The following is a 17735-nucleotide window of genomic DNA, read 5'->3' as shown; positions in this document are numbered from 1 at the left end:
ACTTTAAATAAAACATATACTACAAGATATATAATAATTTATAAAACGTATACACATGTATACGTTAAATATATACTACTTTAGAGTCTATAGACAATATATACACATATATACGTATCATTCAATATATATGTACTACTTTAAATAAAACATATACTACAATATATACAATTTATATAGTTATATACTAATTTATAAAACATATACACATGTATACGTTAAATATATACTACTTTAGAGCCTATAGAAAATATATATACATATATATGTACTAAAAAGAACAACCTGATGAACTAAAGCTACCGTCATGCGCGATGTCCAAGGAATGGCCCTACCACAAGGGTGTATTGTACACAGTCCTACCTTACATTTCTGCTAGAGGCTGTTTCCAAAATTCAATATATGTACTACTTTAAAAAATATGTTACTTAATATAATAAATTAATAATACTTGATAGTAAATTAGTAATATATTAAAATTAAGTATTTAATTTAAACTAGAAATTCAATTTAAATCATTAAATGAAAAAAAATTACAAAATAAAGAGTGAATGAATATTATATTTTATTGATTGCAAAATGCAAAATGATTCGAAATTTATAATGCACATGAATGAAAAATCTATAAAGTTTTCATCATTTTTTCCAACTCATCCATATTAATATTAACGGGAACTTACATAGGATAGTCAAAGTTAATGGGGGTAAAATCATGCATTGAACTTAATTATGCTGAGTTCTCCCTTGAAGTCATAATTTCTTCAAGATTCTGTTCGTCTTTCAGCTCCACCTCCATTCCTTGATTTCTTCGTTCCACTTTAATCCAATCTCTAAGGCAAACTAGAACATTCATAGCATTGCTTCCCAATGAGTGTCGATTGTCTCCAAGATGTTTTCGTCTCTAACTAAAAACGATCTCCGATGCAACGGTTGACATTAGAACATTCAATATATCTCTAGCTAATCTTGAAAGCACAAGATATTGTGTTTCATTATTCTTCCACCAATCCAACGCGTTGATCCGCCGTCTACGATCCTCTATTGGTGTTCGAAGATAATACTTAAGTTCTTCCCGAGAAGCTGTTGTGTAAGTTCCCTCCTCAAAACTGTTCCAAACATTTAAATCATAAAAGTAATCAGGAAAACCACTATATGCCGGCCTTTTAGAAGATGATGGCTCCTCGGAAGGATGAGAAGCGACAGTTGAAGTGATATTTATCGGTACAACTAAATCAAGTAAATCAGCATAATGGTTATATAATTTATCTATGTAAATGTTCGCATCACTCATAGCCGTATACAAATCTAGTTGTTCCAGTTTTCCATCATCAGAAGCATTGTTAGTATTTATCTCTAAGTTAGAATAAATAAGAGTACTAAAGTGGCACATAGTAGTATATTTTATACATGAATTTAGTATAGCACCAACCAAGTAAATAGAGGGAATCGAAAAAAATGTTTTTAAAATTTTGCAAATATAACACCAACAGCTTCTTTGTAACTTTCTTTATTCTTATATTTTTTTTTAGCAAAGTAGAAATATCAATTATATATGCTAAAATATTACAAACAGTAGGATAATAAGCACCGAAAAATTCAACTGTAGCTATATAAATTTTTTTCAAAAACTTAACAAGATCATCAATTACAGCCCAATCAGAATCATGTAGCATACATTCAATCGAATCAGCAAATGAACCACAATGTTGGTTAAAAGTTAGTGTAATAGAAACTCTATAAGCATAACAAGTTTTTAAATAATCATACGTAGCATTCCATCTAGTATCACATTCTTCAGGTATCAATAGAGGTCTAAGTCCATTTTCTTGACATTTAACTTTAAATTCTCTAATTCTTTTCTTCGATTATTTCCTTGAATAAAGCCCCAGCAAGCCGAATTTTTTCAATATAAAGCTCAAAAAATTCAAGACCATCTCTTACAATTAAATTTTATATATGACAAGCACACTTAAATGAAATATTTCAGGTAACGATGGAGAGAGCTTAGCTTTTAACTTTGTAATAGCAGTCTTGTTGTTAGAAACATTATCAAAAGCAATACATAGGACTTTTTTTTCAATACAATAAAATTTTGCAACTTAACTTATCGATTCAGCAATAAGTTCTCCAGTATGTCTACGATCTTCATCATACAAAAAAGCAAGAATATGTTTTTGCATAACATAATTACTATCTATCCAGTGACAAGTAATGGTTAAATAATCATTTTTATTAACAGCACGACCACGATCAGAAGTTAGAGTCATTCTACATTGAATATTTTTTAACAATGTAGATAAATAAAAAACATATTGTGAATGAAGTCTAAAAATATTGATCCGACAAGTACTTCTAGAACTACCATTAAACATAGGATTATAAATTGTTTGAATATAATGAATAAACACAACCGAAGAAGAAAAACTGAAAGGCAAACAACCCACAGCTACCATTTTTGCTACTTTTTTCCGATTCCTATATTTATTATAATTCTTAATGATCTGACCTGTTACTGGGTTGGGTCCATTCTAGTTTGTGTTGGCCCATCAACAGCCTCACCACCTTTTGCAATAAATAACTCTCTTTCGTGATTATCATTTATGTCTCATTAACGTACCTGTACCTCCTTGCTTGCCTCCACTTTTATGCTTAAATACTTGTTGACAAATATTGCATTGCACCTCAATATCTCCTATACGCGTAAAAAATTATCATGCAATACTAGTTGTTCTACGAGCTCTTGGGGCACGGGGACGATGGGGAGGGCAATTAACCGATTCAGATCTAACATTAACATTTCCTAATGCGGATGTCTCACCCATATTTTCAACTTTATCTAAATCAACCGCATCTACTTCATTTTCTTGTTCTATATTGTAATTTTTCTGAACTTCTACATAATTCATATCGTGAGCACCTACACCTACTTCTTCCTCAAAAGGTTAACTCGCGGTACCAGAGACACACGAGTATATCTACTACTTGAACTACCTCTACCGCCAATAATTCACTTTTTACTACCACTAGCACTTCCGAGACAAAATTTTGACACTTTTACTAGCGAGGTTTCTTAATTTATCCATAATATAAATCAAACTAAAAAAATTCAAAATACACGAATATAATAAAATTAAGTATTAAACAATTAATACACTAATTAAAAATTAAAAGTAAGAGATAAAACGACAATACCAAATATTGAAAGTATCCAAAAATCGCGACTTTAAAAACTTCCACTCGTACTTTATAATCACAAATTAAAAAATTGAATTGAACATTTTAGGAAATATATAAAATATTTGAGATTTGAGAGAGTGAGATTTGAGAAAATGAAAATTGTGTGAAAAATGATTAGAAAGTGTAGGGCATTTATAGAAAATTTTTTGGGTTTAAAAAAATATTTTAAATGAAAAAAAAAATTAATTAAAAAGGTCGAAGTAGCCGTTTTTGGCTCCAAACGGCCATATAGCCGTTGGACCCAACGGCTACTTTGGCCCAACGGTCAAAAATCCGAAATAAAAAAATAAAAAAAAGCTTATCCGGGCCGAGCTAGTTAACCAGCAGGCCTGGATAGGTCCAGCCAGGTTAACCGGGCCCAATAATAAAATTGGCCCAGTCCAGGACCAGTACCCTACAGCCGATCTACCGGGTCGGGCCATTTAAGTAAGCTGAATCGGGCCGGTTTAGGCCAGCTCAAACCGGCCCGTTTGACATCTTTAGCAGAACATCTATATTTGTATTTTTTTTCCTCTTTGCCTTTTTTCATCAACGTTCACTCTCTATTTGTGGTTTGCACTAAAAGTCCCAACAGAGCTGAGAGCTTTTTTGTACTTTCGCTTTGGATAACACTGGATTTCGTCTGCAAGAATACTAGACTTTCATCAGCAACAGAGAAGAAAGTGCAGCAAGACAAGAAAAATCATATTCTGCAAACAATGTTTCACACTGGCACCATCCATAATACAAAGCAACGCTTAATTGCCATATTCCATAGCACATAACTATAACAGATAACTATCACTACTACTATAAATTGACCATTGAGTTAAGATACTGATCTTTGTCATTTCTGGTTTGAATAAATGGACAATCTTTGCAGGCTATGGCAAGTGGTTTCGGCAAATTTAACGGGAATTAGATTGGAATAATAGCAACCTACTCAAGAAGCTTATTGCAAGTGCTCACCCCAACAGCAGCAGCAAGATGCCAACCAGCATGCAAGAAAGGTGTTTCAGGAAAGATATCATCAGCAATGAAAAGAGCACCACCTAGTAGTGATGACATTTTGTGCACATTGTGGCTCATCCTCAGATCTGGATCTTGAAATGCTCTTTTGGCAAATGCAACCTAAATGGGAAAAAGAGTGAAGACAGTCCTTTAAATCAAATTCTTTGCGGACAAGGGAAGAGCTACATGGAAGAGAATAAAATGGTGGCCAAATGTAGTTCATTCGAGCATCATATTTCAGACGCAGATATATACCTCCATCATTCCAGTGTGTACAGCAGAAACCATCAGAGGTTGGATTGGTAGGAGGACTGCAGATGCTGCCATCAGCAATTTTGGATTCTCATTCCTAAGTGCCCTCGATAGACACTGAAAAAACGCAGTAGTTAAGTTAGCTTCTTTTAAAGCTATGAAGTTTCATAGAACCACCTGTTGAAAAGCACCCGCAGATCAACCCTTACCCCTCTCTACACTTTTTGGATAAGGATGCCAGTTTGTACACTCCAACTAATCCTCAGGGTACCTGTTAGACTGTTACCTTCACTAGATACTAGAAACTTTTCCACTAAAGACAAAGATGATAAAAAATAACCTAACTTTTTTGCTTTATGTTAGATAAATAAAAGGAAGGTGAAGAGCGACAGTAATAATTGAATCCACACTTACTATGAGGTAGACTCTAACCGGTACCAATAGGTTATAATTCTTGGTCACCCTTTGTCCACATTTTTTAGCCGTGTCTAAAGGGGGAGCCTAGGAGCAGGGGTAAAGTTGTTTCCGTGTGATCAATAGGTCACAGGTTTAAGTCAGCCACTAATTTGTTGATGCTTGGCTCAGAGGAGGCTGCCCAGATCATCCCCGCCCCACTTGGGGTGCGTCCCTTCCTCAGACCCTGTGTGGGCGCGAGATGCTTCCTACACCAGGCTGCCTTTTTTGGTCTCCTCTTTACATTTACTTTTGTAGTGGAAAATGAACATGCTAATTTCAAGTAACATATCGTAGGAAGTGTTAAGGAAAGCCTTGCTTTATAAAAGGGGCTTACTTCTTCTGTAGATGCAAAAAATGTTGCTTGCACCAAACACGTGGTTAATTACTAAAACGGTGCTATTGAAAACCAAAAAGAAAACTTTATATTCTGGGTTTAGAGTAACAAAGCAACTTGGTTACCACTTATCTGAGCTCATTATTCTTTTCTTTCTGAACATCGCGATAAAATCCCAATAAGAATGACCCTGCCTCTGTTGATAATGGTCGATAAGAATGACCATTCAGAGGAATGCTTAGCTTTAATATTTTCTTTTAGGTTCTTGAGATTTAAGAATGTAGACGAATACGTCAACTTTTTGGGCAAGTACAATTGTCAATTGGATTGAAAGTTCATGATGAATAAAATTTCTTAAAACACCATTCTCAAGGTAGCACACTAACGTTCCAGTATAGCTCTATTTAAATAGCATCCGAAATAAAGTATTTCTAGGAAATTGAGCATTCTAACACAAATCATCATACTTTTAAATGTGGAGTAGATACACCTCATACAATATAGCAACAGGAGACCAAGAAAACTATTTCAGCACATCCTGCCAGCTATTTAAACATCTATGTCACACACCTTTTCCAATTCTTTGCAGTTTTTTCTTTTTGATATTGATGAATGAGGTAGTTATCAATAATATAATTTTCAGCAAACACTTCTGGTGTGACTAAATTTCCAGGCAAATTGTAGCTTAGAATATCTGGGCAACATAAAAAATCCTGAAAAGATATAAAAATGAATTAACTGCTGAAGACTTACCACTGTTGCTGTTGCTATCATTGAGTAGTCAGCCCATCTCATATAGCGTCTTACTTTGCCTCTCGAAGCATGGTACAAACTGGACACAATTCCAACTCCAATTAATGAATTGGCATAAAGTTTGCAATGAAGATTCTTCCTGCAGTAATAAAAGAAGAAATTAAAAAGAGTAATCAATCGTGGTCATCAAAAGCAGCTCTAGGAAAATATTTTTGACCTTGGAGCCTGAAGTCCAAGAGCAATAAAAGGTAGAGAAGTGATCACATTCGCAATAGTTTCAGCAATGGTTCTATCACCTAAGCGAAAACAATTAAAAGATTAGAAACACGCTGGAGGCAGTATAATACACCTAACTGTTCGCAGAGCGATCATTCTGCGTATCTTACCATGGCACCTGCAACGGATGGGCCTGAGGCAACGAGGCCTTTGCTGCCAAACTCTCCTGGTAAACAAGATAACATGATGAGTCAAATTCTTGTCAACCCTAATCCTAACAGTTGGATCTGAATTGACAATTCAATCATCTATATTGCCTATTGAAGATAGAAAAGCACCTCCAGACAAATGATCAGAAGTCAACCAAGATAACCTCATTTTCACTTACTGCACTATTAGTTGGTGTCTTGTTCCAACAGGAAAAACTGCATTCCTCGGTTGATTTAAGTCTCCATGTTGTTTTATCTCTTCCAATGCAAATGGTGAATGAGGAACCACTTGCACTCCATGCACGCCCTCTAAGGCTGTCTTAGGCTTCACTGGACACTGGGCACCCATCTGCAATTTGGCAATCAGTCAATTGAATGACTGATTGCCAGCATTGACACGCAGATACCAATATTGACCAGTTATGGTGCACTAATCCAAACACGTCTGTGATTTTCTGTAACAAGGAAATGTTTCTTTAGTATTTTCATGCTTTCGAGTGATTAAGAGTGCATAGTAAAGTTCTTTTAAGAAAAGGAAATCCTCCATGGATCAGAAATATATCCCAGGAATTCATCAAAGTACACAATGACTACTTCACGCAGCTGTTATTTACAAAATCATCAAGACACTCTAAACATATGCACCCTTTTTTGTTTGCACCATGTCTTCTACATTTTCTACATTCACCCCCTAACTTGTTCATTTCTTTGGAAAACTTCATAGTATGGGGGAAATTAGGAGCTCAAGTGTTTCCAGGTTCATGACTATCCTGACTTCCGGTCTTTGTCTATACAACTGGATATAGATGTTATTATCTTATAGGTTTCATTGGATGCATGGAATTGGCTGTTTGTGCACTGTGGAGTGGGCACAAAAACATACTGAAACTATATGAGATTGAAATTTTAGATGTTCCCATGATTTATTAGTATTGTGTTTTCCATTATTGAACCACATTGGATGTTCAGAAAGCTTGATTTTTGAATAATATGGAATCTGGATTAAACGTCAGTAGTTAAGCTAATATCATTTGTAGCCATTTTCCGTTTGAGTAGGACCCATTGCACATTGCAACCCGATATATAACAGTAGAATCTCATCATATCAATGATTTACCTAAAGTCCAGAGAAGACATAACTCGGGTATTGATCAAAGATCAATTTTTTCCTATAGAAGCACATCAACTTAAAGTCATTAGTTGAATATTCTGATTTCATCGAGAGCCTTCCCAAACAATTACTCCCTCCATTTCAATTTGTTTACCTTAATATCCTTTTCAGTTAGTTTAAAAAAGAAAGTCTCTTTCCCTTTTTTGGCAAATTTTCAATTCTAATTTTTCACATAACATATTTAAGACCACAAGATTAAAGGACATTTTGATACATTCTACATATCTTTAGTTTAAAATCACGAGATTCAAAAGTCTTCTATAATTTTTTAAACTCGTGTCAAGTCAAAACCAAACAAACCAAATGAAGTGGAAAGACTATTTAATAAAGATCAATAATCAAAACCCAGCAATAACTTAATAAAGACCAAATATCGAGGGGTTGTCGACCGACCATAGAACCCTGTTCAATAAGTGGAACGCAAAAGCTGCGCTGTCCGCTCTCAAGTTGAGCGGGTGGTTGATAAACACGTAGTGCAGCAGGCAATGGATACCGTTCTCGCACCTGAGCCTATACTACTGAAAAACTTTGTTATGAGCCTTTCAAGGTGATTCACCTTGAATCATTTACATTGTTTGTCATGGTTTTATATGTCCATAGAAAGGTTACTTTTTAATATAATTGTGGTGCTCGGGACAACTTGCATGCACCAAAGATAAATCCATGGGTACTATCTCCCACCAGCAAATTAAAGGTACACGCGAACTCTGTCCACAAGGCTTAGATAAATACAAAAAGATTACTTTTTTCTTTTTACTTTAATTCAAGTCCATCTCATAAGCTTAAGATTGTATTAACTCACATATTCATCGGATAGAAAAAATGTAAACAGGGGCGGATCCAGGATTTGAAGGTTGTGGGTACTCACTTCCTTTAAGGAAAAGGAGGAAAAAATGTGTGTTGCTACTAGGGATCAAACCCATTCCACTTTAGGCATCAAGGTGCTTAAGTTCCACACCAAAGCCAAAGCACCCAATAGTCATTTGCTATGTTGCTCGGATTCTTCAAACATGCCAAGGGTGCATGTCGGATTCGCCAAAAGTAGTGTATTTTTGGAGAATCCGACACGGATACGGCATCAAAAATGAAGAGTCCGCGCAACTTAGGTCATTTGTATATATGGCTACTTAACAATATATTATAACCAGTTTTGTTGTATTTCTATATAAATATATAAAATTTTACCAGGGTCAATGGGTGCTCAAGCACCCGGCACGGACCACGTGGGTCCGCCCCTAAATGTAAGCTAAAACTTTACAGCAGGGGTGAACAAAATCGAACCGAAAATCGAACCAAACTACAAACCGAGTCAAACCAAAAAATAAACCCCGACTAATGGTTTGGTTTGATTTTGAAAAAAAGAAACAGACTATAATTGATTTTGTTTGGTTTTAACCTAAAAAAAGTCAAACCAACCCGATATTACATTTATACAATTTTTTAAAAATATTTACTGTGATGTAATTTAGAAATATTTCTTAAACTTTTTCATTGTTTTATTTTTCAACATATTATTTCATGTTTAAACTTAAAATTGTGAATGATCCAATAAGTTTTATAGCCCAAAGATATTAGTAACTCAAATAAAGCTCAGATCAATACAAATGCTAACAAAAACATTCAAAAACACTAAGAATGATAATAATGTTGGATATCTATTTTCTAGTTTTGCATAAATATATAACCTAAATTTATTTTTTTATTTAATATTTAGCCATGTAATTAATTAATACTTACTAGACTTATTTTAGCATGACTTAATATTTTAATTATAGTTATTTTATTATAACTTATTAATATGCAATATTTATTTTACATGATTTTTTTATTTTTCATTTGTTGAATATTTTATAGTCATAACACATTTCAATTTGTATCATTTTGTTAAGGAAAACTAAGATAGTTGCATCTTGTTGAGACTAAAGAATTATTTTAAGTACAAGTTAATTATATGTTTGTATGAAGCCTTTAATTATATGTTTGTATGAAGCCTTTAGCAGAAAAACCCCGAAAAAAATCGAGAAAACCAAAAAGCCCAAGGTTGAAAAACCCGAATTTTATTGATTTGGTTTTGTTTATAGATTTAAAAACCTGAAACTGAATGGTTTGGTTTGACATTAAAAAACCAGAACCAACCGGTCATGTAAACCCCTACTTTACACATCAAAGCTTAGAAAAAAAAAAAATTAGACATATGTACATTCCCAACCAACCGGTCATGTAACCCCTACTTTACACATCAAAGCTTAGGAAAAAAAAAAACAATTAGACATAAGTACATTCCCATATTCTGCGCCCCCCCCCACCCACCCCACCCCCAAACCAAAATGAATGAGAGTTTACAATTCCTAGCAAAACCCCATTTCGTTTCTGGTCAAATCCCCAAATTGGAGCATAAAGCTATATCAAATGCATCCCGAATGTTCGACCATGCAATACCCAATAAAAATTTTGACAATTCTAAACTAATTAAAAAAAAAAAAAAAACAATAGATAACTCCATCATGGGACTCCAATTAGGAACATTAAAAGGGGTGAGAGGAATTTAAAATAATTATTATTATTTACAGGGGTAGATGTTAAATTTTCAAAAAGAATTTTGAAATTGAAGAGAGCAAGAAAGGGGAATCGAAAGAACCTGTGAAATCGGTAAGTAGCAAACGCGGTGAAGGAGATGTTTGTGGGGAGACAGAGAGGAGGAGGTATTCATTAGGTTAGGGAGAAAAGATGAAATGTGTCACATGGAAGAAAAATAAAATTGGCATAAGTTTTGGACTTATTCGAATGTACGAATTTTTTTCTAAAAATTACATAAATATACAACTTATGTTTTCAATATTACAAAAAATTTCAATTCTCTAAATATATTACAAAAACTTCACATATACACACAATGATATGTATATATTGACTATGTTATATATATATTAATAAAAAGAAAGAGTGCAATAATTAAAAAAATGAGAGAGTGCAATTAATTTTTAAAAGATTGATACTTATGTTATTTAGCCATCTTTTTTAGGAACTTTGGGTTGCTGTATCTTTGCAAATTAGTCAATCGAAAAGTGGTCCAATATTATATAACAATAATAACATACTCAGCATATTTTTATTAAATAGATGTAATTATATGCCATTAATATTATTATCTTAAAAGTAAAATAAAAAAATAATTTTCAATAGACCCAAACTAATAAAAATAATTTAAAAGGGAGATTGTATAGAAACAATAAAAATCACCACACTCAAGAATACCATAAAAAGACTTACCTAATATACGATAAATAGTAGCACACTGAAACAATTCTAGTACTATAGTTAGTATGGATAACAAAACAAAGCCCTCTTACCTGCTAGCAATGATGTACTCTTTCTATTATCCTTTTATTATAATTTGTCTTCTCCACACTTTTCTATCTAGGATCATGGTAGGCTTGCTCCATGCCATGTCTAATTATCTCCCTTCAATATTTCTTTAATCTACTACCTCAACCTCTGCCCTCTGCACTAGGAATTCGTGTCCTTTCTCCGAAAATAATTGTCAGTTTAAAAAATTAAAGAACATTTATTATTTACTTTCAACTTTACCCTTATATTAGGAGAAAAGACATGATTTCCCCCCTAAATTTGTTCGCTCCACTCACTTTAGCACTTAAATTAAAGTTCTGTTTATTTATCCCTTAACATCTTTAAAGTGTATTATTTTTACCCATCAAAACTGAATACCACTCTCACAACGGAGAGTGTGTTACACTCGCCTACACATCAACGTCACATCAATGCCACGTCATTGCCACGTAAGAAATTACTATTTTTCTAAAAAAAAGTTAATCCCCCATACATTATTTTTATATATTTTTTTTTAAAAAATAAAAAATATGTATGTACTATTTATATATATATAAATATATATATTAAATAAAAAAGGCACCCCACCCCCCACCCTTATTTTATTTCTTCTTCACACCCCCACTCCATCCGCCCACTCCGTCCTCTCTATGCTTTCTCCTCTTCCATACCTCACCCTCACCCCCTACCCTGCAAACGCAAGTTTCCCCTTCTTCTTTTCCAGCGCCCCACTCCCCCTAGTTTTCCAATTGAATCTCAATCGTTTTAAAAAAAAAAAAAAAAAAAAAAAACTTCATTTTTTTAAGAAGAAAGGTGGGTCTTCTTCTTCCATAGTCTTGGACCAAAGCAAATATAGTGATAAATTGCAAATATAACTTTGATTGTCAGGGTTGAAGATTTGGTTTTGAAACAATATAATCGCTATGATGATCTCAGACCAATCACATAGTTTGTTAATTATGGTTTCAAAATCAGAAAAAAACAAAGCCAAAAAAAAACTTCATTTTTTTTCAAAGCTTTTAGCTAAAGGGTGATTTTTTTTCTTTTTTTGATATAAGAATGTTGAATTATTACATCTTAATCATTACTTCTTGTGTCCAATTAATTATCATCTTGAAAGTGTTGATGGAGAATGTGTGTAAGATTGTTAATGGGGAAATTAATGGTTGAAGAAAATGGGTGAAATTATTAATGGGGAATTAATGGTTGAAGAAAATGGGTGAGGTTGTTAATGGAGAAATTAATAGTCGAAGAAAATGGATGAGATTGTTAATGGAGGAATTGATGGTTTAAAGAAAATGAGTATTGTTGTTCTTGATCAATTGGAGAAGAAAAGAGTGTAGGGTGTGGGTGTGGATGTGGGTTGCCATGGGGGGTGGGGGCATTGGAGAAGAAGAATATTTTTTTTTAATATATATTAAAATAAAAAGTGGGATTATATCAGTTTTTAATTTAAAAAATGCGGTTTTTTTCTTTTTTAATAAATAAACGCGTCCCTTTTTTTAAAAAAAATGTCACATCAGCTTTAGGGGTCAAACAAATACACTTTGAAGATGATAAGGAGGTAAATAAACAGAAGTTAAGTTTAAGTGCTAAAATGAGTTTGGAGGAAATGTCTTTTCTCTTATACTCTCTCCGTTTCATAATAAATGAATTATTGAATTTTGGCGCACAGATTAAGAAAAAAACATTAAAGACATAAATTTAATACAACTTTTCATTTTTACCCCAAAAAAAAAAAATTGACCTTGTAATATCTTTTCAAAAGTTAATTGGGTATCAAATCATAAGGGTAAATTTGAAAAAAAAATTCAAAGATTCACTTATTTTGAAATACCAATGAATACCCCAACAATTCACTTATTTCGAAACGGAGTGAATATTAGTTTTCCTAGAATTAAGACCACATAAATATATAAGGACTTAAAAAATTAATAAAAAATATATTAATCAAATTATATTTTTAATTAATTTTTCATTAATACTTGTAGACCTGATAACTATTTTGTGACAAAAAGAGTTTACAAGTCTGTCGTTAACATTCGTCCATGCAATACCTAATAGGCTAATACATTAAACTTGCTAGCTTCAAATTTCAAATTAACATCTTGAAAAAAAAAAACAATGGATCACTCTTTGCATGAAATTAGACCCAAAAATTTCAAAATTTTAAAAAATATATACTATCATTAATTAGAGGGGTGGATTTTGATTTCTTTTAAAAAAAAAAATATTGAAATTGAAGTGAGGAAAAAAGAGAAAGAACCTGCTTGATTGGTAAGTGATGACAAATGCGGTAAAGGAGAAGATGTTTGTGGGAGGGGAGAGAAGGGATATTTGGGGAGAAAGGTAGGGGAAAGAAATGTGTCCCATGGAAGATGAGAAGTGGCATAAGTTACGGGATTATGCGAATGTCCGAATCTTTTTGCGGAACTTTGAAGCATATTCGAGTGTTCCTTTTGGCATATTGGCTGCTCAAAGGTCCGAATCTTTGTTGCTACTCACTTCTGATAAAAACTTATCCGGATTGGTGTTTGCGTCAAGTATATATATATATATATATATATATATATATATATATATATATTGTGTCATCTATTTTAGTTTAGAATTTTTTTATTTAATCATAATTAATTAACATGTATTTTACTTTATTAATTTAATCATGATAAATAAAATAAATTTGTTATACAAACCGAGTATGATTAAGTTTTTTCCCTCACTTCTTCTATTGTTACATTTAAGGGTCGTTTGGTTGGAAATAAGTTATTTCGGAATAAATAATCCTGAGATTAACTATCCCGATGAGATAACTTATCTTACCATGTATTTGAGATAACTTATTCCATCACTACGGTATAAATAATTGGATAAATAATCTCGAGACTAAGTAATAACTCTGACTAAACACAGAATAAAATAATCCTTCATTTTATCGTGCAACTATTATACCTTATACCTCACACCAAACGACTCTTTTTAATTTTTTTTAAACTGGACATTTATTTTTAATATGACTGACAAGTAATATTAGACGGAGAAAGTATACCCTCCATTCCAAAATACTTATTACAATTTATTTTCTAAGAGTCAAATGATTTAAACTTTGATCAACATTTTAAGATATATTTTTTTGTCATATTGATATGAGGAAAATTGTAATCTGTAATACTTTTCAATCTTAGAATATCGAACTAATATAATCTAATTAGCTTGAGGATGTAATTAAATTAATTTTTGGAAAATAATACGTGGCAATTATTTTAAAACAGAGGAGTACTAGTTAGACACCTTCCATTTTATTTTATTTAACCTTTATACTAAAAATAAATTTCTCATTTACTTATCTATTTTAGTAAATCAAGATAATTATATCGTTTTTCTTTCAAAACTAATTTATCATTAAATAACTACTCAAATTTAATTTTTTAAAAACATAATTAATATAATAACTTTTGTAAAATAAATTCTTAATAAATACCTTTTAAAAAAAAATCAAGTAACATGAGCAAAATAAATTGGATCGGATGAATTACGTGATAATTCAATCAACATTTGTGGGTTCCTTGTGCTTATCTACCTTGTGTCGACGTGATATTTGTACAAAAATCTTCATAAACCCACCATTATGACTAGGTTTAATGTTTAGTTAACCAACTTTAATAAATAGCAATGACATTTACTAGTCATTAGTTAGCCAGGTTTAATAAATAGCAATAGTATTTACTAGGACCAAGACAGAGTATTTGGAATGCAAGTTCAGTGACTTGATGCATGAGAATGAGGTGTAGTGAAGATGGATTCCTAGGTTGTTTGTAAGAGGAATAGTTTTAAGTATCTTTGGTCTATGATTCAGGAGAATTGAGAGATTAACAAGGATGTCACTCACCGTATTGAGGTAGGGTGGATGAAATGGAGGCTCACTTCCGTCGGTCATGCTGTATTGAGCAGAGTGTTGGCCAGTGAAGAACTCTCACATCCAAAAGTTGAAGGTGACGGAAATGGGGATGTTGTGTAGGATGTGTGGACTTACTAGGGAGATAGGGTTAAAAATGAGACTATTCGGGAGAAGGTTGGAGTGACTTTGGTGGAGGATCAAATGCGAGAAGTGAGGTTGAGATTCCTTAGGCTTGTGATGAAGAGGGGCACTAATGCATAGTTTATACGTGTGAAAGACTGGCTTCGGATGGTTTCAAATGGGATAGAGGTAGACCAAAGAAATACCGGAGGGAGGTAATTAGACATGACATGGAACAGTTACAGCTTACTGGGAATATGACCCTAGATAGGCAGGTATGGAGGACACAAATTAGGTTAGAGAAATAGAGAGTGTGCGTGAAGAGTAGCTAATTGATAGGAGTGCTTTGGTGTAGCCTTGTTAGTAGTCGTAGGACTTTGCACATACGTTGAAATTTCTAGTATGACATTTTAGGTGAGATGTGTTATAATACCCAAAGTTTTTAAGCTCTAGATCCATTAAAGCATAGGCCATTAAATTAACTTTTCAATATCACTAGTCTCGCCTTAATCCGATGTCGTGGCAAAAAGTTACAATTTATAAGAACCTGTCAAACTACCAGTGACAATGACTCAGGCAATGAGTCGTTACCAGATATAACGAGTCGTTACGTATGAGTCGTTGCCATTCTAGTGAAGGTCTCAGATTTTGTCCGTATGATAACGAGTCCAGATCATGACTCATTATGAAGCATAACGAGTTGTCACGTGGATTTGTTACCACACCAGTAAGAAATTCAGAAATCTTATCTCAGATCACGACTACTCCTAACGCTTCGTGATCAGACCTAAAGAGTTGTTAGGAAGGGAGTCGTTACCTTAACAAAAAAAACCCAAGACCTCAAGGCCTCAATTCATGACTCAGACCATGACTCGTGACCAGTCGTTGGGTGAGTCATAACGATTGAAATCAGAAATCCCTGCACGATTTTAAAAGGCATTTTTTGGTACATCCCCGTCTTTTAATCCCAAACCCATGTTGTTTGGGCACCCCAACATTAGTTATTCAGGGATTAAAGCTACCCTAACACTTTATAAACTCCAAAATCATTACACTTAGAAAAAAGGAAGTGATTCTTTTCTTATCCAAAGCAAACTAGGGCTCTCCAAGTTCTAGCACAAGTTCTAAAAAATTTTCCCAAGGAATTTACTTCATGTATATGGGATTTCATCAATGGGTTCCTTCCACCCATTGAGTCCCAATAACTCAAAAATACTCAAGAAAAATTCCTTCCCCTTGAATTGGGTTCTATGTCAAATATGAGTTTCCTTACTCTCATCAGTTTATGTATGTAATCAAACCATGAATATGTGCTTTCCCCAAGAGTAGTGATTTTCCACATTCAAAATCATGAACCTATCATGAAGTTGTTGAGTTTATTGGTTTTAAATTGTGAAATCCCTTTTATTATGCTCCAAAATTTATTATCATGTTCAGTTGTATTAGTCAAAGTTGGTGGGTTATAATCACTCGATATCCAGATAGTCATGCATATATCAATTTTCATATTATGAGCCATTAAGATCATGTTTATATTGCTAGTTTCAGAATATTATCATGTTGATCTATATCAATCATCAGATCATGTGAAATAGTTATTAGTTATCAGTGATAGTTCAGTTGGGAGTAGTACTTAGCACCGAGTAAGCGCAGAGATAAAGGTTCACCCACCAATTGAGGGCCGAGACCTTTAGTAGAAGTCCCTAAGTTTCAAAACTATGGTGCCACCATAGGTTATGAGGGGTCACCCTCCAGTAAAGGACTGACACCCTAGTCCTTCGGGAAGTTAATTTATTGGATTCGCGCCAGCCAGTGTTGGTACTCTTGGCAAGGTACTGACACCCTTCTAACTAGGTTCACAGGTTAGACCTCGATTAGCTCACATTGGGGTATGTCAATTATTCTTAGCTTCCACAGTCCTCAGTTTAGTTTCAGTTTATGTTTAGTTCAGATTTTCTTTTCTAAGTGTTCAGTATTTAGTTATTCAGTTACCCAGTTATTCAGATTATTCAGCATATGTTTGTACATGGTCTTGTATTCAGTTTACATGTTTATGCATTCATGTTCAGTTTATATATACCAGTTATCTTCTCATCTTGTATACTCAGTACATTCAAAGTACTGATTGTATATTTCTTTGCGTTATATTATCTCATAATATAGGTTTGGATGCTTAGTACCCAGACTGCACTTAGCACATTCCTGTTCTACTCAGTTGCAACCTTGGCGAGTCCTCATCAGATGAGGACTAGCTATCATTTGTTTATTTTTAGTATATTACATTATTTCAGTCAGTTAGAGGTAGTTGAGGCCTGTCCCAACAGCTCGTCATGATTTAGAGACTTTCAGAAAAACAGACAGTTAGACATATTTTTCTATATCATCGAGTATTTCAGAAAACATCACTATTGACTTTATTATTATTCAGCATCAGTTTATTTTAGTTACCTTCCGCTCAGTATTTTGGTACTTTCCTTTAGTAATCATAGCTTATTCTATCCCATGAATTAGCTTGGGGTTACTTGTGACTCTAAGTACCGTATTACGACTAGGGGTAGTCTCAGATCGTGACATATGTGCTCTAGATTTGATAGTGTATAATACTACTTTGTAGGTGTCTTATTTCTTTTATTTCATCATGTTTCATATTTTATTATGACTTTGATTACTATCTTTTGTCCTGAGATGGGGGTCTATCAGAAACAACCTCTCACTTTTTCAAAAGTAGTGATATGGATTGCGTACATTTTA

General features: G+C 33.4%; 1 protein-coding gene across 6 annotated transcripts; it reads right to left on the bottom strand.

Moving 5' to 3' along the window:
• Positions 1–548: 548 nt before the first annotated feature.
• LOC107870874 lies at positions 549–13391 on the bottom strand. 6 transcript variants are annotated; one of them, XM_047412999.1, is made up of 8 exons: positions 13233–13391; positions 6627–6902; positions 6409–6464; positions 6240–6318; positions 6023–6161; positions 4483–4596; positions 4186–4347; positions 549–1106 (listed from the first exon to the last, which is right to left on the bottom strand). In XM_047412999.1, exons 2-8 carry the CDS (start codon positions 6794–6796, stop codon positions 1101–1103), a joined length of 726 nt encoding a protein of 241 aa, XP_047268955.1. In that variant the 5' UTR covers positions 6797–6902; positions 13233–13391; the 3' UTR covers positions 549–1100. The 6 variants fall into 6 exon arrangements, with proteins under 6 accessions (XP_047268955.1, XP_047268956.1, XP_047268953.1 ...); XM_047413000.1 differs by lacking the exon at positions 13233–13391 and adding an exon at positions 10257–10411; XM_047412997.1 differs by lacking the exon at positions 549–1106 and adding an exon at positions 3346–3859.
• Positions 13392–17735: the final 4344 nt, after the last annotated feature.

This window comes from Capsicum annuum, chromosome 5, assembly GCF_002878395.1.
Source record: "Capsicum annuum cultivar UCD-10X-F1 chromosome 5, UCD10Xv1.1, whole genome shotgun sequence".
In the NCBI taxonomy this organism is placed as follows: domain Eukaryota; kingdom Viridiplantae; phylum Streptophyta; class Magnoliopsida; order Solanales; family Solanaceae; genus Capsicum; species Capsicum annuum.
Note: the sequence above shows the minus strand (reverse complement) of the source record. Positions and strands in the feature narration are given on the sequence as shown.